At 41.0% G+C, this 24,509-nt stretch overlaps 1 protein-coding gene across 2 annotated transcripts in view; it reads right to left on the minus strand.

Annotated features, from left to right (window-relative positions):
* Positions 1-24,429, minus strand: part of vps39 (VPS39 subunit of HOPS complex) — a 45,063-nt gene extending 20,634 nt beyond the window's left edge. The window contains exons 1-14 of one of the 2 annotated variants that reach the window (XM_076299460.1): positions 23,697-24,429; positions 23,275-23,340; positions 22,938-23,002; positions 22,494-22,536; positions 22,294-22,388; positions 22,085-22,183; positions 21,909-22,001; positions 21,583-21,766; positions 19,354-19,474; positions 18,028-18,148; positions 16,372-16,498; positions 16,126-16,268; positions 15,900-16,040; positions 15,646-15,787 (exon numbers count right to left, since the gene is read on the minus strand). In XM_076299460.1, coding sequence (XP_076155575.1) covers positions 15,646-15,787; positions 15,900-16,040; positions 16,126-16,268; positions 16,372-16,498; positions 18,028-18,148; positions 19,354-19,474; positions 21,583-21,766; positions 21,909-22,001; positions 22,085-22,183; positions 22,294-22,388; positions 22,494-22,536; positions 22,938-23,002; positions 23,275-23,340; positions 23,697-23,769 — 1,513 coding nt within the window. In that variant the 5' untranslated portion in view covers positions 23,770-24,429. Of the gene's footprint in view, positions 1-15,645; positions 15,788-15,899; positions 16,041-16,125; positions 16,269-16,371; positions 16,502-18,027; positions 18,149-19,353; positions 19,475-21,582; positions 21,767-21,908; positions 22,002-22,084; positions 22,184-22,293; positions 22,389-22,493; positions 22,537-22,937; positions 23,003-23,274; positions 23,341-23,696 lie in introns of both variants that reach the window. The other variant, XM_076299459.1, reaches the window with a different exon arrangement.
* Between the last annotated feature and the right edge of the window lie 80 nt (positions 24,430-24,509).

Consider the following 24,509-nt stretch of genomic DNA (forward strand, 5'->3'; position numbering starts at 1 on the left):
TGATTACTGGTGATGATATGGTATGGTCTCTATTGATTTCCTCAATTTAATTTCATTTTATTGTGAAGTCTTGCAATAGTCGTTTTAACACTGAGTAATATGGCGCCTTTTTGCGCACCTTTATGGCGAAATGCTGGATGTTGTTAGACACAATGTTGTTAGACGGAATGGCTGGTTGAACTGGCCCGGCAATTTTACCACCAACGAGGGTAGACATAAAGGCGAAACATTTCATTCTGTCACGACTGTAAATGCGTCAAGGTTGGAATGGGGGAATCTGGGCGGACGTTTTGATGACACTATATATGTCCAACCCCCCACAGGAGATTTAAAGTCTGACTGATCAAAAGCAGCAATAGTAGAGACAGCACATTACAAGAATCTTTAAGTCCACAAAGATTCAAGTCAAGCTGCTAGTGTTGACTGTAGGTCGGAATGCAATCGGTTGCCATATAGGCTATCCTAAAATCCAGAATGAACTCATTGTGCGTCTGTCCTAGCAAGCTTTAACGTTATCACATTATAACTACTGTTAGCCACAGAACACATAACATCTAGAAGCTGGACATTAGCGAACATAGCTTAATGTCACTGTTTAACAAACAAACTACCATGCTATGCAGCCAAACAAGCAAACACAGCTAAATGTAATAACAGTGAACTCTTACCATTGTGGTCTACAAGTTATCCAGTTATCCATAGTTAGTCCACTGTTATTTCTGTCATACATTCTTCTCGCTATGAGCTAGTTAGAGATAGAGATAGCCTGGACATATTTTATCATACAGGTCTGACTAAATTCAAAATTTTCTCCAGAAACACTTTGCCTACAGTATATAGCCTATGGACCTGGCAAACCAAAACTTGCAATAGCAGGCTTTACCCTTACAAACTGTCATGGTATAATACCGTATTTTTCGGACTATAAATCGCTCCAGAGTATAAGTCGCATTAGTCAAAAATGCCTCATGAACAGGAAAAAAACATATATAAGTTGCACTGGACTATAAATATTTAGAAATGTATTTCACAAAATCCAAAACCAAAAACATGTAACTGGATTATTGAGGCCAAAAAAATTAACCCATTTACTCCTAAAATGCCTGCTAAAAACGCCTATAGAATCCTATGGCATTCTAGACTAAATAACCTTATTTCCTGAGGGTTTTCTGAAAACATACTAAAAATTGTCAATGTTTACCAAAATTTAATATCTAAGCCTCTGTAGCACCTAGAAAGATGACATAAAAAGCATGCTGCGCTACGCAGCATCCAGCGGGAGGGTCAATGTTGCGCTACGCAGCATCCAGCGGGAGGGTCAATGTTGCGTCATGCAGCATCCAGCGCGAATGGGTTAATCTTAATGAAGACGAAGAAGGAGTGACAGTGAAGGCAGCCAAGAAGAGGGCCGGATAGGCCTAATTTTAAAGCAAAAGATTCACTGAAAAAAAATGACAAAATATTGCTAAAATGTGGAGAATACAATGCAATCTTTTGGGCAATGTGGAGTCACAAGCTGGCAGCAGATTAAATGCTCAAGAGAGAGAGAAAAAGATGGTTTTAAAAATACGTGACCGAAGCAAGCCAGGCATAGATCTATAGGCCCGAAGGTAATTGTAAAGCAATTTACAAAAGATTCACTGAACAAAAATGCTGATATGGTACACGAAAATTTAGCTAAAAATGTGGACAATGCAATCTAGCATTTTGGGCGATGTGGAGTGACAAGCCGGCAGCAGATTAAATGCCCACGAGAGCACAGACCGGTTTTAATAGGACGTGCAGACCAAAGCTGCATCAAGCAGGTGATATTTAGAAATTTATTTCACAAAATCCAAGACCAAGAACAGACAGATGTAACTGGACACTTAGAGGCCAAAAATATTGAGAATTCTACAGGGAATGTTAATGAAAACGAAGGAGTGAATAGTGGCAAGAGGCAAGCCGAAGGATGCTGACGAGTGCCCGCACTAATTGTGAAGCAACTTACAAAAGATTCACTGAACAAAAATGCTGATGTGGCATGAAAATGTAGCTAAAAATGTGAAGAATGCAATGCAATCAAGCATTTTGGACGATATATTGGCACAAGCTGGCAGCAGAACAATTGACCGAGAGAAAAAAATATACGCATTTAAAACCAGGGCCTAAATTTCAGCGCGAGATTGCGGGTATTGCGCATAAGTTATTAAGTATTGAGCATAATAATAAAAGTCCCACAACTCCATCATAATGAGAGAAATTCCCACACATGTTACAGCGCTGTCTGATAAGTTAATCTAATAATGGAGCGGCCTGAATACGGGACTATTGACTGGACGGACCAACTCTGACTTCAATTGAACCCCATGCAGAGACACGCGCGCGCATGGACCACTTTGCGGGTGCCTCTTTCTCTCCCTCTCTCATCGCTGAAGTCAAATTATAGCCTAGGAGCTGCTTCTACATCAACCGCGATTGACAGGAAAGGAAAACAAACGTTTAGCGATCAGGAACCGTCAGGAATTTTGTAAACACAGAAGCATGACAGCCTATAACGCGAGAAAACATGGATATGTTCTCCATTTGAGGAACGTTATAATCGATTGCGGACGTGAACAGACAGATACATACACGGAGCGCATAGTAGGCCTCACTTTCTAGTGTGCGTATTCAGTACGTGAAAGATAATTAGTAGCAAAACAGCGATCAAATATTAGCCTACATGGCAGTAAGTGTTGTTTTCAAATGTTTTCATGCATGTCTAGATAACGGGTGAGGAATGTTTAGGAGACAGTATATCGTAAATCTTCAAATTATTGCTGGGGTCTTTTTTATTTAGGCTGCGCAAAGTACAGCACCTTTATTTGGGGCATGGCTTACTGTTTGATATTGCTATCGGGACTGATGACCACTGAAATCTGTGGGGTATTTGATGGTTTACTATTAAGTTTCATGTATGAAAGCATCCGCTTTAATTTGTTCATGGAACGTGTGTGCTGAAATGGAAACCTTATTCGACCTAAATTTAGTTATTTTTTGTAATTATTCATGATTTACTTTTTTATAAAATTCGTAGGCTGATGCCTGGCAGCAACAATTGTGTTTAAATGTAGGTTACTGCTTCAGCCTCTGGCAAGCTCAGAAGGGGGCGGCATGCAACCGGTAGCTTGAGAGCAAAGTGTTGGAGACTCATGGTGTAAGACAATTACTTTTCATTGGCAACAATATTAAACCAACCAACAATATAAAATATTAAGAAGAGCTCTTTTATTCAGTGTTAAATTGAAACAAAATTATTACTGGCTTTTATTTGTCCGAATCTGAGGCCTAAACAGAATCCTGGCCATAATTTGAGGATTTAGGTATACACATGTGTTTCAGGCATAGCGCAACCACTAATCTCTGACTGAAAGTGCACAGAACTTGTGCATTTGAGAGCGCTCTCTCGCGGCTAGACAGTAATGTTTCATGTAGGGTTCATGTCAGTTAATATGAATTAACATTTAAAAACATGTTCAATTATATATTTTTTCATATATAAGTCGCACCTGACTATAAGTCGCAGGGCCAGCCAAACTATGAAAAAAAGTGTGACTTATAGTCCGGAAAATACGGTACTCAGTTTCTGGCATCCAAAAGAAAAGCATTTGTAGATGAATGGCCAACATAACTTAACTGTAGGATCTGACTCATCTTCAGGGAACAGCAACGTTAGGCCTACTCTCATTCACTAACGTGACCCAGAATTTTATTTTCCTACATTAATTTGATTAACAGGCTAGCCTACATGGCAATTAAGCACATTGAAGAGGCTTTCTGTTCATTGTATCACATTTTATTTTCAGTTGTCAAAAGTTATGGGGGTAAAATTAGTGATGGCAAAATCCCCAGCTATGCATGTCAAAGCTATGTGAAAATCATGCATAGTTCGTTCCCATGTGTTACTCCTCACGCCCAATGTTGGACATCATGCTTCATTTTGCTATTTGGTCCGGTCTCCTGAACATGCCGGCTTGTGTATAAACACTTACGGTACTAAGTACCAGTTTTTAGACACACGATGCGGCATAAAGACGCCTCCTCTCCCCGTGAATATTACGCAATCTTTATCCAAAAACGACTATTAACTAATTATGCATATTACTTTAATTGCCATATTATTGGAATATATTTACATATTAATATGTTTTGCCTAATCGTATACCTGTAGGTAGTATGTTCTCGCAAGGAATACAGTATGTACTGGGATTATGTGGATGATGTCAAGAATGACATTAAAAACAAACAACAGGTACCTATCAATTCATTGTGTTTGTTTTTTCACATAATGTATGTGTTTAATTAGAGTTACAGCAAACAATTATTATTCCATTCATAGCGAGAAAGACAGAAAAAGTTTCTTGAGCTGGAAGAGCAGGGTCTAATTTCAGACAGCGTGACTGGGGAAGATATCAGAACCTTCATACGATCGAATGAGCTCCCAAGGCATGATAAATCACAGCAGCAGCATGGACTGGAGTAAGGAAAATATATACTATAAATAAGGACTGTTAAGTGATGCCTATATGAACTACAAGGATAATGCCATTTTAAGAAGCAGAAACTGTATTTTTGACCTACTATTAATGCAAATTCTGAATTACTCATATTGAAATGAAATTAAATCAACATGTAAATTCAAAGGCAAACAAAAAAATCCACAAAGAGGACAATCAAAGAGAAGGATGGACTCCTGAATGGAAGACAACTTCCGAGCATAACGGTAGGAACAGCTTCAAATTTCTTGAAGAAATATAATCTGACGAGAGCATATTTTGCGGTGGTTTTACTGTATTTTCTTAATAGCCTAATAAAAAAATATTTGATCTAACTTATACATAATAAATCGATCGATTTTTTTTTCCACAAATGACAGACACCGCAGACATCTGCACCAGATAGAACACGGCTACACCTCATTGAAAATGAAATAAAACATGAGTTGAACAGGAAGAGATACATGAGAGACATCCAGGAGAAAAGGAGCCAAAGGGTGAGATAGTTAGACATTATATGTACAGTAATGTGTTGTTCCAGCCATGTCCTACAATCCCTAATATTTTGTCTTTTTACAGGAAAAAAGTATCTTCGAACACAGGGCTGCAGCACAGCAGGCAGAAGTGGATACGTTGACGAAAACCCTAAGGGAGTTGGAGAACATGAGGGTACACACTAAGGTTCAAACAAAACTTCTCAATCAAGTTTTGGGTAACTCAACCTCAGGTAAGCGCCATAAAATATTTACATTGGGGGCCACTCCGAGTGAAATCAAGCAGATGCTGTGAAAAACCAAACACCTCACTGTAAACAGTCCCTTAACCTACATTCCATCATCTTCTTGTTCTGTGAAAGCCCTGCGTGCCCAGATCCCAAAACAGTCTTCATCTGGGTTGGGGTTCTGGAGAGTTGGGTGACCATCCCTTCTTATGTATGAGGCCAGAAGGGTGCTTAGTACATTCATCTGAGAAGTGTGTGAAGGGACACATCAGTGCACCCCGATTTTCTCTTGCTTCTTTTGATTTTCTCTAACTGGAAGAAACCTCTCTGACAGATTTTTCAATATAGAAATGAGGATTATGTGTGGTGACCTGAGGTCTTTTGTACAATTCTAAGAGGCCTCCATGGTGCTGCTATTTGTGTAAATTCATATCATATCACTTAATTTTTTAAGGAGGGTTTAATGTAATTTATTGCTCTCTAATGAAATAGTAAAGTTGTGTTTGTGGACTGAGGTGACACTGCTACCCAAAGCATTGTCACTGAATTGTGAATTATTTCATATTTTTTGTAGTAAAATCACCACAGAAAATTACCGTGCCGAGGAGGCCCACACTCCAACACCTTGCTCCTTTACCAGCCAGGGGACATGACATAACTAACCAGGTAGAGTAAGCAGATACTTTTCATATGCATAATACCATATGTCCTATCCTTTTACTGACCTTCAAATGAATGATGGTAGTTAATACCTTTATTTCGGTTTTTGTATGGCAGATATCTTCATCAGTCACCAAATTGCTGCCCCGATCGGTTGACACACCATATCGAAAATTGCCTTGTCTTGGCAAAGTGAAGCTGCCGACTAACCAACTTGATCCCGAGGCTAACAAGAAGGCTAGAATTACTCAGGCCCTGCTGGACCACTTAAGTAGTGATTCTTTTAAGATGCAAATTGCAGAGTGCATCCGGAATGAGACTATGCTGACGAGTTCTGAACTTCGTCCTCATAGGGCAACCAGGGTGCTGAGGGGCAAGTTGGCTACTGACATATTACTGTGCCTTTTTCGCACAGTCAGGCCTTCCAAACTCTTTGTTGAGTCCTCTGAACACCAGAACCAATCTGATACCTCACCTGCGAAACAACTTCACCCTTATGTGACTGAAATCATTAACAGTGTCCTTCGGGAGATCAGAGTCAAAGTTCTTGAAAAACTCAGTTTTGCTTCTTTAGGAGATTCTCAAATGATATCTCCTCAAACCTCTGAGAGAGCACTGAATGGGTTAAGGCTTGTTCTACAGAATCTTGAGACAGATTTAATGGAAACAATCAGCCTTGTTGAAGCTATAGCTGCAGACATATATGAACAAGCTCCAAGAACTGAGGCTCCTGTTAAGGAATCAGGGACTGGAACGCTTACATATCAAGTTGAAGCTATTTCAGGTGATCTTATCAGAATTGCACATGAAAGTATTGCTTGCAGTCCTTGCAGTCCATCAAGTGACGAGGGAAGAACCTCAAAGTTGCAAAGTCATGGTCAAAGTGGCAACACTTCTGATTCGGAATCATACTGTTCAGAAAAAGATTCCATGAATTATGGCACATCACAAGAGTCAACTTTAAATGTATCTTTTGCAAAGTCCCCAGCTGTTCACAGCCAGGTCGAGCCCAAGACTAAGGCTATTAATGCTTCCATTGTGAAGAAAGAGAATATTGCATGGGAGGCAATGGACCAAAGACGGCCATTTGAGGTTGCAAACAAAACCACAAACATTGAGGCAAAGATTTCTGATGATATTTATCCACCGACAATGGCAAGTGCTAGTAGTAATCTCTCTAGTTCTTCCTCCTCCTCTTGCAGTGTGGCTGTTTTCCAGTCTGTAGAATGTGGGTCAGTCTCCTTACAGGAATCTGAAGTCTCTACACCAGAGAGCTCTTCAGATGAGCTTGAGATGCTGGCAGGTGCCAGTAGCGCTACTTCTGTTGCTTTACCCTCTCCCACTGGTGTGGCAACTTTCAAGACTGTAGAGTGTGGGCCAATTTCCTTTAAAACAGTTGAAACCTCAATATTGGAGGCCCCTTTAGTTGAGGTTGAGATGCCGGCAGGTACCAGTTGTACTCCCTTGGGAAGCCTGGAAAAGTCTGCTGGCAGATCATCAATAGACCAAAATAACCACGATTGGAACATGAAAGATAATGCCATGTGTTCACTGCCCAAAGACACCACTGTTGCATCACAGATTTCAAAAGAAGTGAGTGTTCGGTCATCAAGCATGATTAGTCAGCCCCTTGCAGTTCAGCGTTCTCAAACAGAAGAAATTCAATTGAGTATGCCCAGTGTTTCTCTTGATTCAACGACCTCAGACCAAGTGTCTGTTGGAAACGGAGTGAATACTGCCAACAGAAGTCAGTCTTTACCCAGCTTTTTTCCAGCAATTGCAGATGAAGTAATGCAATATCTTACGTCACCAACATGTAAGGAGAGGATAACTCAAGCAGTGAAGAATGAACTCAAATGTTCTTTTTCTGGAAATGACCTTTCATCATCATTACATCTGAATGTGGGGCCTGAGGAAAGGAGAGCTGTAAGGAACATGTTTAAAAAAGTATCCAAAGAACTAAGTAATTTACGGTCAAGAGAACATATTCTTTCTCTTTGGCCGGATGAGACAACAGGGCCCTCCTCTGACCACAATGCTGTTCTCAGTCAAGTCAATGCAGTTGCATTACAACTAATTGACACAGTGTTCAGTGAAGTCAAGGAACAACTTGCCACTGAAATAAAGCAGGAATCTCCAAAGAGGGGAGTGTCTCCACTGGGCTGTCAGACAGCAATAAAAGCTGTATGCTTGTCATTAGAGGATATGAAAATGACCCTGGGGAATGAAATGTCCATTGCCTCTGCCAGTCAAATGTTGCTGTTTGTGAGTTCTGAAAAAGCAGTTGATCCAGAAGTGGAGAAACATGGAACAGTCTCCTCTAAAGAAGACAATCTCTCAACATCCAACAGTACCTTCATTGATCTTGATGCTTTGGCAGGCTTTACTAAAAAGGTTATTCTTAAACCTACAAATGTCAGCACATCTAAAGGAGTTAATACTGTGGCAAAAGTGTGCCCCTCTCTCAATGATATTGCATTGTCATGCAATCAAAAAAACAATTATGAGGACACTCTTCCGTATCATAAAGCTAAACAGTCTTCCTCTGATGGCACAGTTGTACAAAGTCAGGTGGATACTATGGGTGAGGTCACTGGTGCTCCCAGTAGTTTGGAAGTTTTCAAGACTGAAGAAACTCAATCAGTCATCTTACAGGAAGCTGAAGTCTCTTCACTAGAGATATCTTCAAATGAGGTTGAGACGCTGGCAGGTGCTAGTGGTGCTCTCTCTGGATCTTCATCCCCTGCAAGCAGCCTGGACGTTTTCAAGACTGAAGAATATCTTTCAGTTATCTTACAGGAAGCTGAAGTCTCTACACTAGAGATATCTTCAAATGAGGTTGAGACGCTTACAGGTGCTAGTGGTGCTCTCTCTGGATCTTCATCCCCTGCAAGCAGCCTGGACGTTTTCAAGACTGAAGAATATCTTTCAGTTTACTTACAGGAAGCTGAAGTCTCTACACTAGAGATGTCTGCAGAAAAGGTTGAGATGCTGGCAGGTGCTAGTCCTGCGCTCTCTGGTGATTCCTCTTCCTCCAGTAGATTAAACGTTTTCAAGACTGAAGAAACTCAATCAGTCATCTTACAGGAAGCTGAAGTCTCTTCACTAGAGATATCTTCAAATGAGGTTGAGACGCTGGCAGGTGCTAGTGGTGCTCTCTCTGGATCTTCATCCCCTGCAAGCAGCCTGGACATTTTCAAGACTGAAGAATATCTTTCAGTTATCTTACAGGAAGCTGAAGTCTCTACACTAGAGATGTCTGCAGAAGAGATTGAGATGCTGGCAGGTGCTAGCCCTGCGCTCTCTGGTGCTTCTTCTTCCTCCAGTAGTTTAGAAGTTTTCAAGACTAAACAATCTCGATCAGTCATCTTACAGGAAGCTACACCAGAGATCTCTTCAGATGAGGTTAAGGTGCTCGCAGGTGCCATTAGTGCTCCCTCTGTTACTTCATCCTCTCCCAGCAATTCTCAGCATTCTCAATCACAGGAGATTCAATTGAATGTGCCCAGTTTTACTCTTGATTCAACTGGCTCAGATACCAACCGAGTGTATACTACCACCAAAACCCAATCTTTGCCCTGCCTTTATCCAGCAATTGCAAACGAAGTAAGTCAATATTTTACTACAACATCATTTAAGGACAGGATCACTCAAGCAGTGAAAAATGAACTTAAACGTACTTTTTCTGTAAAAGAGTTGTCATCAACACCACAACCAAAGCTGGGGCCTGAGGAGAGGAGAGCTATAAGGACCATGCTTAAAACAGTATCACAAGAACTTAATGATTTAATGTCAAGAGAAAACATTCTCTCCCTTTTGTCAGTTGAGATAGCTGCTTGCGGCTCACCCGAGCATGATGTTCTTCTTGATCAACTCAATGCTGCTGCATCACAACAAATAGAGGCAGTGTTTAATACAGTTAAGGAAAACCTTGCTGCTAAAATAAATCAAGAATCTTCTAAGAGGGGGGTGTCTCCATTGGCCAGTCAGACAGCAATGAAAGCTGTATGCAAGTCATTAGAGGATATAAAAATGACTTTGATTGGGGAAGAAATGTGTGTCACCTCTACCAGTGGAATACAGCTGTCAGCTGTCAGTTCTGAGGATACAAATGTTGTTTCTGAAATGTCAAGTGCAAACAACACGTTTCCTGAAGCAAAAACTCCATCAACAGTTTCTCTCAGTTCTCAGAATTCTACCTCCAATGCAGCGACTGTTAGTAGGACACCACATGCTGCCACTAAGAGTCTGTCACTTCCCAATTTTTATCCCATTATTGCTAATGAAGTTCTTCAACATATCTCTACACCACCATTTAAGGACCATGTTCGTCAAGTATTGAAAAAACAATATAAAATGTCACGATCTATGAATGACATAACATCAGCACTACAACAGAAACAGGGGCCAGAGGAGAGGCATTTTACAAGGGACATGCTAAGAAGCGTATCTACAGAGCTAAATGCTTCAATGTCCACACAAAATGTCTCCATGTCACCTGAGACTCCAAGGCCCTTCTCAGCACCCGAAGATAACATGCACCAACGGCTTAATGCAGTTGCATTAGAACTTATCAATAGAGTTTATGGCCAAGTCAAAGAAAAGCTGATTGCTACAATCAATCAAGAATCTCCGAAGAGGGGGTTGTCTCCTGTGGCTAGTCAGACAGCAGTTAATGCTGTATGCAGAACATTAAATGTTATTGAAATGACTCTCATGGATTGGGCGAGAAGCCCATCCACCTCACCTTCACAACTTCAAAACAGCAAGGACCTTGAAAGAGGGTCAGCTTCTGAGGAAACCTTGGAGGTAGAAAATGCATTGTCCTGTATTGATGTTATCACTGATGACCTGATTGAGGATGTGATTAGCATGTTCTTGGACACAGACTCTGCACTATCTAGTAGGACTGGTACACCTACTCAAAGGGCTGGAAGAGGCACGTGGTTAAATGATGTAATCAAGCAGTCCGTAAGCATGTCACCAACAGGAAGCAAGGCATACATCACAAAGAGTCCAGATGATACCAATGTCTCACTCACTCTAGGATTTTTCACTCACCTACTGCCCAGAATTACAGATGAAATTTTGGAACATTTTTCCTCTGCATGCTTTAAAGAGTGCATTATTCAGTCTGTGAAGAATGTGATTAGACAGCGTGTGTCTGCAGTCAGTATCAAAGACATAATGGAAGTCATAGTTAAGAGTGTTTATCACAAAATGGCTCTATTGATAAATATAAATGCTGCAGACTCTCAAATTGTTGACTACGATATCCCAAAACCTGAAATGATGGAGCTTCCTGTCCTAGAAGTTGGGGATCCACGGTCTGCTCATGAGTTGGCCAGTTCTATTAAACAGATCACCGTAGCAGCTCTTAACCACTTGAGTACCCAGCTAAATGATCAAATTAAACAGAAATCCAACAGTGGGGAGGAAAGTGAGTTAGTTATCAATGCACTAAGTGATACTTTGGGAACTATGGTTGCATGCATCAGCAACATTCAGTTCTTCAGAGAAGAGTTACACTGTGACATTTCTAAGATGAATAACATTCCCACTCAGAAATTGATAGGACAGTGGATATCATTATCTAAACTAGACTTCATTTCTATATGTCTGGCTACATCTGTGTTAGATGGTGTGTATCATGACGACAGTGCAACTACCTCTAATTCAAAAACATCACAGAATGAGCTTGAAGCAAATAGTCATTCATCAGGATCTATTATCTATCCTTCAAAACCAGCATGCCCTGCTAATAAAAGGTCATTTCGAGCAAGGAAGTGGTCATCATGCTCAACCTTTCAGAGGTCTGCAGATACTGATCCAGACATTGCAGTTCACAGCAAAAGCCTTGACGTTTTGCCCAGGAAAGACATTAACAGTGAAAATGAGGACCAGCTTGAAAGCTTATCAAGTGGGCCCATGTCCATGTCTTCCAGTATTTCAAGTCTCGAAGAAAAGAGGAGTCACGTCTGTTCACCTGGTAAGGTAATCGCCTCGAGATCTGTCATGAATTTCAGGGAGGAACTGCAAATGGACTATACAATGCAGCCTAAACCTCCATGCAAAAAAAATGATCAGTCTCTCCAAAAGCTACCAGTTGGAAACACAAAAACTTTGGGTAAGAGGAAAGTGAGACTACACACAATCTACCGTAACCCCGAAGAGTTCTCTGATGAGGAGTCCAGCAACACATCATTCTCAGCTCCTGAGGACCTCCACACATCTTCCTCTGAAGAGGACCTGTCATTGAGCTCACAGAAAGGGCGTTCTAAATAGTCTCACAGAAAAGCTATTTCTTAAAGCCTTTTAATCATTTCCTTTATCCCATGCAATAAAAAAAAAAACTCATGCATTCAATACACTGTCTCCTGTCCCATGGTTTCATTATATGTCTTGCATGTACCTATACTAGAAAATATTCAGTGTATTAATGGTCACAATAATTATGATTGCAATAATGATATCCAATAAAATTGGATGATGAGCCTGTAGTGCAGGGGTCGGCAATTACGTTTGGACCCGGGCCAATTTTTTTTCAGACAATGGCATCGCGGGCCATAGCTTTTGTAATGGGGGGGGGGGGGGGGGGTTATAGGCCTACTATTTAAATTATTAATTATTATATTATATTAAAATAAACATCATCTAACTTTTAAAATGCATTTAATTTAATTCCATTAAAAACGTTTATTTGCTTATGTGCGCTGTTTTTATGCCGCCTGCTGCATCTCCTGTCGTCTCTCATGAAACAGGCGACTTGCCTAGCAACTTGCCGTAACTAATGTGTAGGCTACAAATATTATTCTTTTGGATGACGTGTAAATGATTAGCTGAACATTGCTATATGCTAGTTATCGATGCAAAATGTCGTTGTCAAAAGCCTTGAAAAGAAAAATTGATTCAGAATGCAGGACCTACAAAGAAGAATGGAAGCAGAGGTATGTGTTGAGCCTGCCTGCATTTCTTAATGCCAAGCCTATTAATTTAACGAAACATAGGCTATTTTTGACCTTGCCCACTGGAAGAGGGAGACAGGACACTGTTGTTGTTTTTTTGCACAAGATTACGCGCACTCGCGTGCCAATACCGTTCCGACCTGTGCGTCATGGATAACTGCAAGGATGTTCCACCTGTTTTGTCACTTTAGTAGGACTATCATCTATACCTCAATAAATGTTTTGAAATTGATGGGATTGCTGTAGGCCTTTTTTTCTTTTTAAAAACATGGGGTTAAAAAAAAAATTCATTCAACAGCAAATTAACGTCATCTCGCGGGCCAGATAGAATAGATGGCGGGCCAAAATTGGCCCGCGGGCCACTATTTGCCGACCCCTGCTGTAGTGCTTGCTAGCAGACATGATTAGCAAATGCTTTGAAATTGGTAAGACAACATACACATCTCATATCCCTAACACAGTACTCTAAGTAGTATAACAACCTTGTTATCACACAGGGAATGTTGCCCTTAAGGGCTCTCACCTTTACCTTTAATGACAGCAGAATCATGGAAGTAATGTGGTAGCCTTGTTTATTACCAGGCAATGTCATACCAGCTATATTTCAGCTAGCTAGTGTGTCAACAGTGTACTTTCTCACAATATCAGTAAATGACCACACTTATACTGCCTTCATGACGACCGTAAACCCGGAGGACCTGACTTGAAAAAGCCCGACCTCCAAAAATAGTGTGTTTATGAGATCAGCTCGGAAAACAAATACAGGAAACATATAAATAAGAATTAATAAGAAATTGTTGAGCAACAAGGGAAATGTCTCTGACAAGTGTTTCAATTTGTAGTTTTAATTTAGTGATAATTGATAAATTACGTTGACTATTTGAAGGAAGATCGCCTCTGGTTGGAGAGCATTATTGTGACGTCAAGTAGGGTACCTCGGGGCGCAAGAATTCACCCTTCGCTAAGCCACACCTGAAAACCGCCACAGGCCAATCGTGGCTTAGCAACCAGTCACTAGGCATGGGAGGTCTGACAAGCTTTTCGAGTTTTGCCATGTTAACCTGTCATGTAACTGAAGGCCTGTAGGTCATGAAGGGCACTTATTTGGATGTGTGGTGCCCTAACCCACATAAAGACACACTAAAATAACATGTTACACTATAGAAACATGATATAATTGGGAACACATATTGTTCTAACAATAAAAAATGGCATATTGCATGATATTTCCATAACCGCGAGATACACGCTTCACGATAACGGCAAGAAGTTGTTAACAGACGTTCACCAAGATGTATAGCCCATCAGCAATCTATTTAAAATAACACCTATTTGAAGTACCATTCATGATATGTTGTCAAATATTAAAGTTGTGGGAAGTACATAGCTAGTATGTTTCTTTCGTCCCCCATGCCTGTTCCATTCATTCTGGCCAGGAAAGTTGAATGAAACAAAACGCACATTCGACTTCTGCTTAACTCATGAACGGTTTTGTTCAGAGATAAAATTCCAACTGTATTTGACAGAGGACAGATGTAGGTTGCTAGTGACAAAATATTAGCTTTCAGTGTGGTACGATGTCTTTGTAAATTACATTTCATTGAAAAGTCCCGGTTCTCCCCCTATGTAATAGACGTGCAGGGTGCTAAAGCTTGTCAGGCATAGCAACAGTAACTAAGGAGGGCGGGACTTAGCGAAGGGTGAATTCCGCACGAGTCACCAAGCATAAAATCCGACCCGACCTTGCGTTCAAGTAATTTTTCCTCCATCAGAGGTTAGGATTTCCGAATATCCGATGTCATTAAGGCGGCATGTGGACAAGGCAATGGAGGACATAGGAGCGAGAGAGAGCGAGAAAAAAGAGAGAGGGGCTCATCCACAGCTGCCTGCTTCGAGGAGTATGATATCATCCTGGCAGCTGAGGTTTACTGAGTAAAACTAAAGACTTTCTAATGAGGAGACTCAGCACTCAAAGAATCCTACATAGAAAAGCATGGGTTTAGTTCGTAACGCCAATACGGCAGTAGTTTCTATGCTCCCCATTCACCGCCATGAACACCTGGAACAAGCCCAACGTGTCAGGACCTGAAAGCAGCTTATTCGCCTTTCATTGCCAAGTAGGGCTGCTCGATTATGGCAAAAATCATTTTCATAATTATTCTGTTCAATATTGAGATCATGATTATTAAACACGATTAGTGATTTGACTCAGTGAACTCATCCACATTCAAAACCTTTTACATTTTTAAAATACAACAGAATGCAAAAACATACATGCAAAAAGATAATGCACACCACAGCTCAAGACAACAGGAAAGCATTGTTATGAAACTGAATGTAGCAAAATAATCATTACATTTTGATTATTTTGTTTTCATAATCGTTGGAAGTCATTAATTGCACAGCCCTAGTGCCAAGGAGCTCTTTATATACGCATAGGTATGTATGGCCTTTAACGAGATCTCTGGGCTTTTTTGTGGCTCTATGAGTTGTGTAGAGTTGAGAAATCAGAACCATGTTTTGTTTTGATTTTATTTCCATCTTTGCGCGTAATTAACATGTGGTACTCATATTGCTGCTTTATTCTAGAATTCTTTAATCTAATATTGAAGCTGGACAGTTCCACAATAGTAAGCATCTGTGTTCAACAATTACATCTTAACTACAAGGAACAAATGACACAATATCACGAGGCATCAAGCCAAGGCACCATGAGGAGTTCTTTACAGTCCCACCATCAATGAAGAACAACCGTGCACAAGGAGGAAAGTAAAAGCAGTACCTTTCTGGTGCAAGCCCTTCTTCTCATAGAGGATAATGAGTTCGCTGTATTTGTGGGCCTTCTTTAACACATACTCGCTCTCCTCAATGTGGCAGTGGTTATTCTCCAGACGCAGGAGAGGGGACACTAAAGCCACATTGGTCTACATCGGGTGTAAAAAAGAGTGCAATGTATTAAGACAACACATCTATTATTTCAAAGGTTAGCCATGCATTCACAGTAAGAAGGAGAAGGACTATAGAAAAAAGATTTACATGGAGGTAGCATTTAAGGAGTGTGGTGTCGATGATCTGCAGCAGTTTTTTGCGGCTCTTAATGGTCGGCGTGCCTTCCATAAGGGGCGAAGTTGTAGAGGGGTCAGAGTCATTCAGCTGCTTAACCAGGTGACTGCGTTTCTGCATGGAAAGCACCAGTTTTCAAAAAATGTAAGCAAGTTCTTTGATGCTGATATGCTTTCAGGACTTTCAAACAAACACACACCTGTGTAAGGTAATCGATCAGAGCAAGGTGAGCCTTCTCAAGTTCGGCTCCTGACAGCGTGGGCAGAGGGTTGGGATAGTGCAGCTGCTTGCGGTAGTCTGCTGGTAGCAGGTCTGGATACAGCCCAATCACGTGTGTCGGATCTGGGGACACAACAGGGTGCTCTTCACAACTCTTCTGATTCTCCAAGACAACTGACTGTTACTACCTGGATCTACACATTTCATGCCACACTCACTAGCCTACCTGTTCCTAGTTTAGCGAACACCTGCATGGAGTCATCAAAGCGCTTCTGGCAGAAGAGGTTGAAGGCGTATAGATTCTGGATGTGGTGGATCTGCTGTCTCTTATCGCCGTCCGAGTCGTCCTTCATCTTCTAGGGGCGTAGTGAGAGCGGGAGACGGAGAGAGAGGTGTGAGGGGTCATAAGACAAGGGAGATTTGATTATTAAACTGAGATGTTACAACAGTGTTACAAACATCAGTTTGAACATTCAACTCAGACCACAGTCAAACACCAAGATCTCCAAGCCCGCCTATACCGTTTTCTATTAGTTTAACACCCTTATAGACAGGCTACATAAGGCACGTTCCGTTTGCGGAGCATATGCTACAACAAATAGCTTCCACTATAATCAATTGAACTGGCTACACCAGACGTGATAGCAACGCGTACATTCTGGAAAATTGGACCAGTCTTCTAAACCTGTTTTTAAGCTCCGCAAACGAAGCGCTTCAATTGCACACCTGGTGTAACACGGCTGTTAAGTGTCCTACATACTCGCCACTCCCGACCTGTAGCGGGACAATGTGACGTCACGGGAGCGCCGTAACCATTTATACTCGCACGTGGTGGTCGCGACACTAGTTGCAATATTCTCCTGAATTGGCATTGGCCTCAATGGCAGTAAAAACTACCCTCTGTGATGATACTTCAGACTTCGGTTGCTGCTATTCACAACTACCATCATTACCATCTAGTTTCCAAGGTGTGTGCAGACAGACAGACAGACAGACAGACAGACAGACAGATAGATAGATACTTTATTCATCCCGAGGGAAATTTTAGCAAATAAGCTAGCTGGCTGGTGCTGAGAAATGAGTTTGTGTAATTTCCTGGGGAAAGAGATTTTTTTCAGGTCTTAGATATCCTTTGGTTGAAAATACCTTTGTTACCTTTTGCTTATTGGATTATTGGCATGTCCCTGGGTCCTAGGTCTTTCATCTTAATTCCCTCTCTCTGGTAGCTTAATTAACTTATCCAGCAGACTATTTAAAAATCATGAACTCTCGCTGGTAACCTAGCCAGGTTAATTTCCCTCTCTTCTCAAACTGACTATTCAAACATGTTTATTTAAGATGTGGGCTAGGCTATATGAAATGCCTGAATGTGGTTGATGTCTGTATAGAGGCACGCATGCTCCCTGATCTTGGCTTCATCCTGCTTGTCTCGCACATCTGAAAAAAAATCTCCTGTGCACGACCTGCCTGCGCGAGGCTGAAATTTCTCGTGCGACAGAGGAAATGCGCAATTTTGACGTCACGTTGTCGCGCTACCGGTCGGGTGCGGCGAGTATGTAGTACGCTTTAGTCCGGATAAGCAACAGCTCAGCAAGATTTGCATGTTGTTCTGTCCATGTTCATTTCAAACAGCAGACAATTCATTAAAGAACACTTCCAAAATAGTAGTTAGTCAACACTTTTGTTCCCTGGGTATTGTACTAGTCATGGTGCAGGCATATAACACTGTGGCGTTTCAGCTACAAACAGGGGCTAAGCAACAGAGGGATTTGAATGGGGAATGGGAAATCTCTCTCTGCAGTGCACATTTGCATTCTGAGCTTGTTCTTCCCGAGTGCTGTGGGAGCCTGTGGGGGTTTAATGTGGGGCTGGGGCTGCTCACCGCCAACTGAAGAGCCAGCTCAAACTGCTTGTCCTGCAGAAGCTGCCGGATCTGGCAGGCAATGGAGACGGGCACAAGGCGCCACACAAAATGGTTGCTGGCCACGTACACAATGTTAGGCCTGTGACAGGAAGAGAATAGAGGTTTGGGGGAGAGAGGGGGAGAGAGAGAGAGAGAGAGAGAGAGAGAGAGAGAGAGAGAGAGAGAGACACTTCATTTTTTCTTATCCACAGGGGAGAAAGTTTAACTGTTACATAAAACGCACCAGAAAACAAGTCAGCTAATGAATAAATATAAGACAGCGAGACACCTGAGGCTTCCTGCTGGTGTCCAATTCCACTCAGCAGCTGGTGTTCCAGTAATTACATTTAGTCATTCAATAGGTACCATTCACATGGCAATACAAACACATCTGCCCAAAAGATGACCAAAGATACTGATGTTCCTCTAACATAAGGTATCTATACTATAATACAAGTAAGTTTATCACCCGGCGAAAAGAAATAATCTTTTCTGATTGGATGGTGGTGTGGCTATTAATTCTGAATAACGGGACACCTATAAAGTAGATCTGGTAAAAAATATATAACAACCTATAACAACCATAGTAGGAAGACGGTTGAGCCTGGAAGCAGGCTTTGCAACAATAGAATCAACTGTAAACAAGCTAACTGTCCATGCTATGATGTTAGGGCCAAATATAAACTAAACAAATCGGCTTCTTTTTAAGCGGAACCGCTTGTTTCCTTTGCGTGCTAGTGGCAACCGGGTGATAAGCGGGATAACGGCCTTTGAGGTGTCCTGTTTTACGAAATTAATGGACTCAGGCGGAGAAACTTTGCCTCCCCCCTCGTCCATTAATTCCGTATAACAGAACACCTCGACGGGGGTTATCCCTTACATAGTATAGTATAAGTAAGCCATACATGTATTAACAAATAGGTTAGTTACAGGCCACTATGCTATACTTGAGAACTCCCTCATTTCAGCCAAAGACGTTTTGTTTATGTTTTGTGATGATTTTAAGATACTGCTCTAAGTGTGATTTGCCTCAGTTAACACCTATTTCATCATCAAAGGTTTTAAAAATAGATGTGCCATTTTAAAAATAGATGTGCAGTTTCATGCTGACTAAAGCTATGCTAGTGCATCATAACGGCATCTCCTCAAAATGCTGGTGGTGACTTTGGTAGCCTAGTCAGTGGATGTATGTCATTGATGACTGATTCCATTAAGAAAAAAAACCCTCCAGACTGTTCTGTTCACTTTTGTATTCCACATATACGTGAATGCTGAAGTGTGTGAAGGGGACGAGGCGTCTCTCACCCTGCGGAGGTGATGAACCGAGGTCTCTGCAGCTCAACACTCTGCACCAGCAGTCGCGGCTCAAAGGTGCGGATCTCCACGTAGCGCGGAAGCACGGAAATGATGTACGGAGGCTGGTGCTCTGATCAACACAAAGAGGGGGAGAGGGGTTGGTATGTTGGAAAGATAAAAGACAGAAAACAGTAAAAAAAAAAAGACACTGGTAAAGAATATTGGTACAAAAATAACACAACGCATGAGAATTGAAACAATAGCTTTTTACAAAAGATGGATGTTTTGTATTTGAGAGGAAAGGATGTGGCGAAATTAAATCAGCCTTCTCTGCAACAAAGCTAAAGTTCAGGGCCATCCTAGTCTCTTGGGATGGTAAGCAGCAGGAAATGTGGCTGGAGACAGAAGGCAGGAGCCCTGGGCTAGAACCTTCATCCAGCCGCCATCTGAATGTGGTGAGGAAATGACTATCGGTTACTTTAGGGGACAGCTCTACTTCTGTAAAATGCAATTCATTAAAAACCATACTGCTCTAGCAATTTAAATGGGGAAGTAGGTCCAGCCTGCGTTTGGTAACCTGAACAATAAGAGATTATTTCCTTTTTTTTCTGTAAAAGTGCTAAAAAAAACAGAAAAAGGGTAACTGAAAAGAGGATGATGGCTTGTTGCTTTGGCTATCATTTCGTTAGAAGCACACACACACACACACACACTTCTTTCACATCTGCATTGTCATTTGTATTGAAGGGAATCCCACAGTCCCTGTTCAGCTTGCAGATTTATCTGGAAAGAGAAGCTGGCTAAGGAAAGATCGGACTGATAGAGAGGGAGGTCGCTCAAAGGTTCACTGGACTGGATGAGTAGAAAGAAGGACAGAACAAGCAGTTACTGTCTGGACAGGCATCCCACTGGGTCTCTTTGGGGCACCTTGAGCTTTTCCCACACTCAGAGAACAGAGGTCATTATAGGATCATGCGCCCTCTGTTGAGCAACTGGGGAACTGCTAAAATAGCACTGCTTGTCCAGGCTTGTGATACTAGATGAAATACCTGTGGTCTAAAACATATTTCCACAAAGCCATTAAATGCTCCAAAAGTTCCATACAGGAATCATAATGTAACATTCATATTTTTCTAAAAATCTTTTTAGAGGTGTTTATGTGTGATCAGTGCCCATCTGTGTAAATATACATCTGTGAAGAACAGCTTGGCTTGGTCAGGTAGCTTTAGTTAATAGTCAATATTTGCCAGCAACTGTTTCATGTTTATTTATGGATTTGCAGCTAAGCTCCCCATGCAGGTATCAGTTACAGTGATGGTTTTAATTACACATTGCGTTACAAAGAGACTGATCCAAAACAGAAATGTACAATCAGCTGTATAATTTGGTCGTCAATACTCCAAAACAGGCTACACTTAAGAATCATGGAACGTGAGTAGTATTATACTATGTACTGCATAAGTATGTATATTTGAAATACTAGCAACGTTATAATATATATATATATATCAGTATTTCAAATATACATTATGCTCCAGCATTTCTGATCACTGTAACACAAAAAAACCTTATTAATTATTTTTTTACTTTTTCTGTGGTGGATGTAGAATATATGATCCTAAATACAGGGTTCCCACTCTAAATGAAATGTAAAATTCCATGACTTTCCCTGACAAAAAAAAAAAAGAATTTCCATGGCCTACTATATAATGAAGGGGTACAATATACCGACCAAAGATTTCTGAACAGTCGCATAGAGTGGGAAATGAATAAATGGGCATTGAATAAACAAAGTTGGGCTAATCACTACTACTCAAGCAAGCAGTAACACTAATAACCAGATATACACCAATTCTGAGTGGAAATATATTTATATTAATGTATTTTGGCCAACAAAATTCCATGATATTTCATGACTTTGCCCCCAAAATAATAAAATTCCCTGACTTTCCATGACTGGAATAGACTTTCCGAAATTCCATGATATTCCAGAAATTCTATAACCTGTGGGAACCCTGTAAATAATATTTGGAGCTCCATCTCTCTGATCTTTGTCTCATGTAGGGAAAATGTGAACTGAGGACAAGCCGAAGGGAGGCTAAGCCATTATTGTAAATGGAGAAAACTTGCCTGACAGAAGAATACAACAATTTGACTAAATGACTAACTGCTTAAATGTAGGGTATTTAGCATAAGATATTGTAGAGGATGTCAAAGTGTTGAACTTAACAAAAGTACCCATGGCGACAGGAATGTCTGTCCAGTTGAGGGCACACTTCTGGGTGCAAACTCCTTCCTCATTCAGCACAACTGTGAGATCATCCTGACCCACCGCCACTTTCCCATCAGCCAGTGGGGCAACCAAGGGCTCTAGCTGCTTCCCAGTAGGAAAGAGCTCCTTGATAGTTCCACGGCCATCCATCTGGAAGACAGGCACAGAGGATTTCAAGGAAGTTCTGCGTAACAGATCACATCCAGGCTTTTTAACTTCATTAAAGGATGAGCCATTTGGTTTAGAATGTCTGGCACTGAATATTTTGAGTACTGAGAAAACATGAACTCACTCTGATAAGGTAGTAGTCCCGCTTGAATCCGACACAGATTGAATTTTCACACCATGCCATGGACTTGGGGATGTCAGGGGCCGCAAAATCACCCTAAGAGAGCAATGTTTAATCACTGACAGGAAGACACAAACAACCACTGCTCATGAACGCCTCCCGCATGTCAACGACTTTACCTGCAGCTCATGGAACTCTCTGTCTTTCCAGAAATACAGCTGGAGTTTCTTTTTCACAGCCACACACATCCTTAACTTTGCCTCTCCAGATGAGGATTGCTAAAGACACAAACAGGAACATATCAACAAAAGGACCGGAGAGTGAGATACGAATGATAGCAATAAGAAATAGGAAATAGTCAACATCTGAGACCATGACTACAACAGACCTGAAGATCACAAGCAAAGAGAGTGGCCCCTTTGGCCTTAGACACAACAGTGATCTGCTGGAAGGTCAGGAGGTCATGAACATGGATGTTATTCTCTGTAGGGAAAACAATACCCCCAAACAAAAACATAAATCAATACCATGCATCAACATCCAAAGGTATTGCACATTACAGCAATTGTCCAAATAAAGTAATCTTACCAAGAAGGCTGACCAGAATTTTATACTGTGACACCACATATAGCTATGGGGTAAGAAAATGCACTTGATTAACATATGAATTGTTGCACAGGTGTAGCGCAGCAGGTCAACACTTGTCAGACATTTGTAACTTTAATTACAATTAATAATATATTATGTCTTGCCTCATTGGTGAATAAAAGCAATGTAGTTAATGAAAAAGCATCATTGCTCCTTGACTACATTCTGATTGTAGGGTTATTTTAAAAAAAGATACACTTTGCACAGTAAGGAAAGTAATAACAAGCTCTCAGTCCTACAGCTAAAAGGATGACTAAAATAGCATAAGTTTAGCCAGTTAAAAGAAATGTTGTATTCTGAGGATACAATGTGCATGTGTATTACTGTAAAGAAGTCCTCCAATTTAAGAAATCACTGCCAGAAATGTGAGCTCAAAGTATGTACCTGCTGAATCTTTTTTGAAAAGTTCTTGTTGGACTTTTCTAGGGTCACCTCAAACCTATTGGTACCTATGCGGAACAGAGAAAGACAATTTGAAACATGGCCTAACAAAAAAGAACTGTAGCAACCCTATAATATTTCTATTATATTCTGTAAAACGTACAACATTCCTTGTCCTCTATAGTGTTCCAGTACAGTGTTACAGTACTTCTACAGTAGGACCCCAAATACTATAATATCTATAGTATGTAAGATCCTATAATGATCACTTTAATATTTTGTCCCAAAATTCTACAAGATTCCTAAAGTGGGACCATTATGGCACCATCACTAATTTTACCTGCATCTTTCCTGATCCTGTACAAAAGAAGATGGCCTGGTTTTGTTCCCACAAGAAGCCAGTCCTCTGTGAATAAGATATCCACAGCATCATTAAGTCAAAGACACATGTTACGTTCATAGAAAAAGGGGTAACGTTACTGCTGCATTGTTCGCGTTAAAGTCATCTTAGACAGGACAAAAAGGGTCTAAATATGTTATATTCTGAAATTCAAACATACTGAAGAGAGTGAAAATACAGAATCAAAACATAACGTAGTCCACAGTTATGCATGTAATCATCGGTCATGGAGCGAGCACAAACATACCGTTTGCTAACAGGGAAGTTGGAAAGTGTTCTGACACTTTCTTCTAACCTATGAAAAAGCGACCACATATTTCGTTTTCTTTGCCTCCAAGTACTACATCGGTAAAGGAACTTACCCCAGGCCGCCAGGCAATCAATCTGGAGAGGCAATTTCTCCAAGATAGGGACGGGCTCATAGGCATCATGCATGGTGAAGCAGTCTCGGACGTTGCCTCCGAAAAAGCTGGCTAACTAGCTATGATTTCTATGGTTATTTAGACAGGTAATTTTGTCGACTAAAGACGCAGTGCAAATGAACAGTGTCTTACTTATTTTAGGTGACTAACCTTTGCAAAGACAACCCAAGGTAACGTTAACTGAAGGAACAACTATGGACTGTCAACTAACCAAGCAAGTCATCTTGTCAAACTAGCACCACTAGCTAACGTTAACTATCGTCTTTGACTTAACAAAGTGTCCAAGGTATAAAAGTCACCCATTTAATTTGCTTCATGTTACTCTGTTACACCAAACTACCAACACCATAACCGTGTCAATTCATAAAATGTTCTCAACCGTGAATCTTTTGTTATATAGCTATAGCCTACAGCTTCTGGGGTTAGCTGTTTTGCTAGTTAGCTAAGATATGCACCCCACCAAAGTGTCAAGAAGCTACAGTTAGCTCGCCTGCTATATAAAAACATCCACAATCTCAGAGATTTAACAACGCCTTTCTCATCCCATTCTCCCATATAACATGTCCGTCTTGGGTCAGGCAGATGTACTCTGTCAACTGCGTGAATAAAGTTATTGAGGGCGCTGGCTAATTCCTCATATGCTCGCCATATCCACACAAACGCAGCAAGTCTTCAGCAGTTGAAGTGATGCACTAATGCTGTTGTGACAGGCACGTGATCCCCGCCCATGGACTCACGAGAGACGAATTATAG

The sequence above is a fragment of the Alosa pseudoharengus genome, unplaced genomic scaffold (assembly GCF_046254945.1).
Source record: "Alosa pseudoharengus isolate Yale_2024_CS ecotype anadromous, Long Island Sound unplaced genomic scaffold, YU_APseudo_1.1 YU_APseudo_1.1_scf_22, whole genome shotgun sequence".
In the NCBI taxonomy this organism is placed as follows: Eukaryota; Metazoa; Chordata; class Actinopteri; order Clupeiformes; family Clupeidae; genus Alosa; species Alosa pseudoharengus.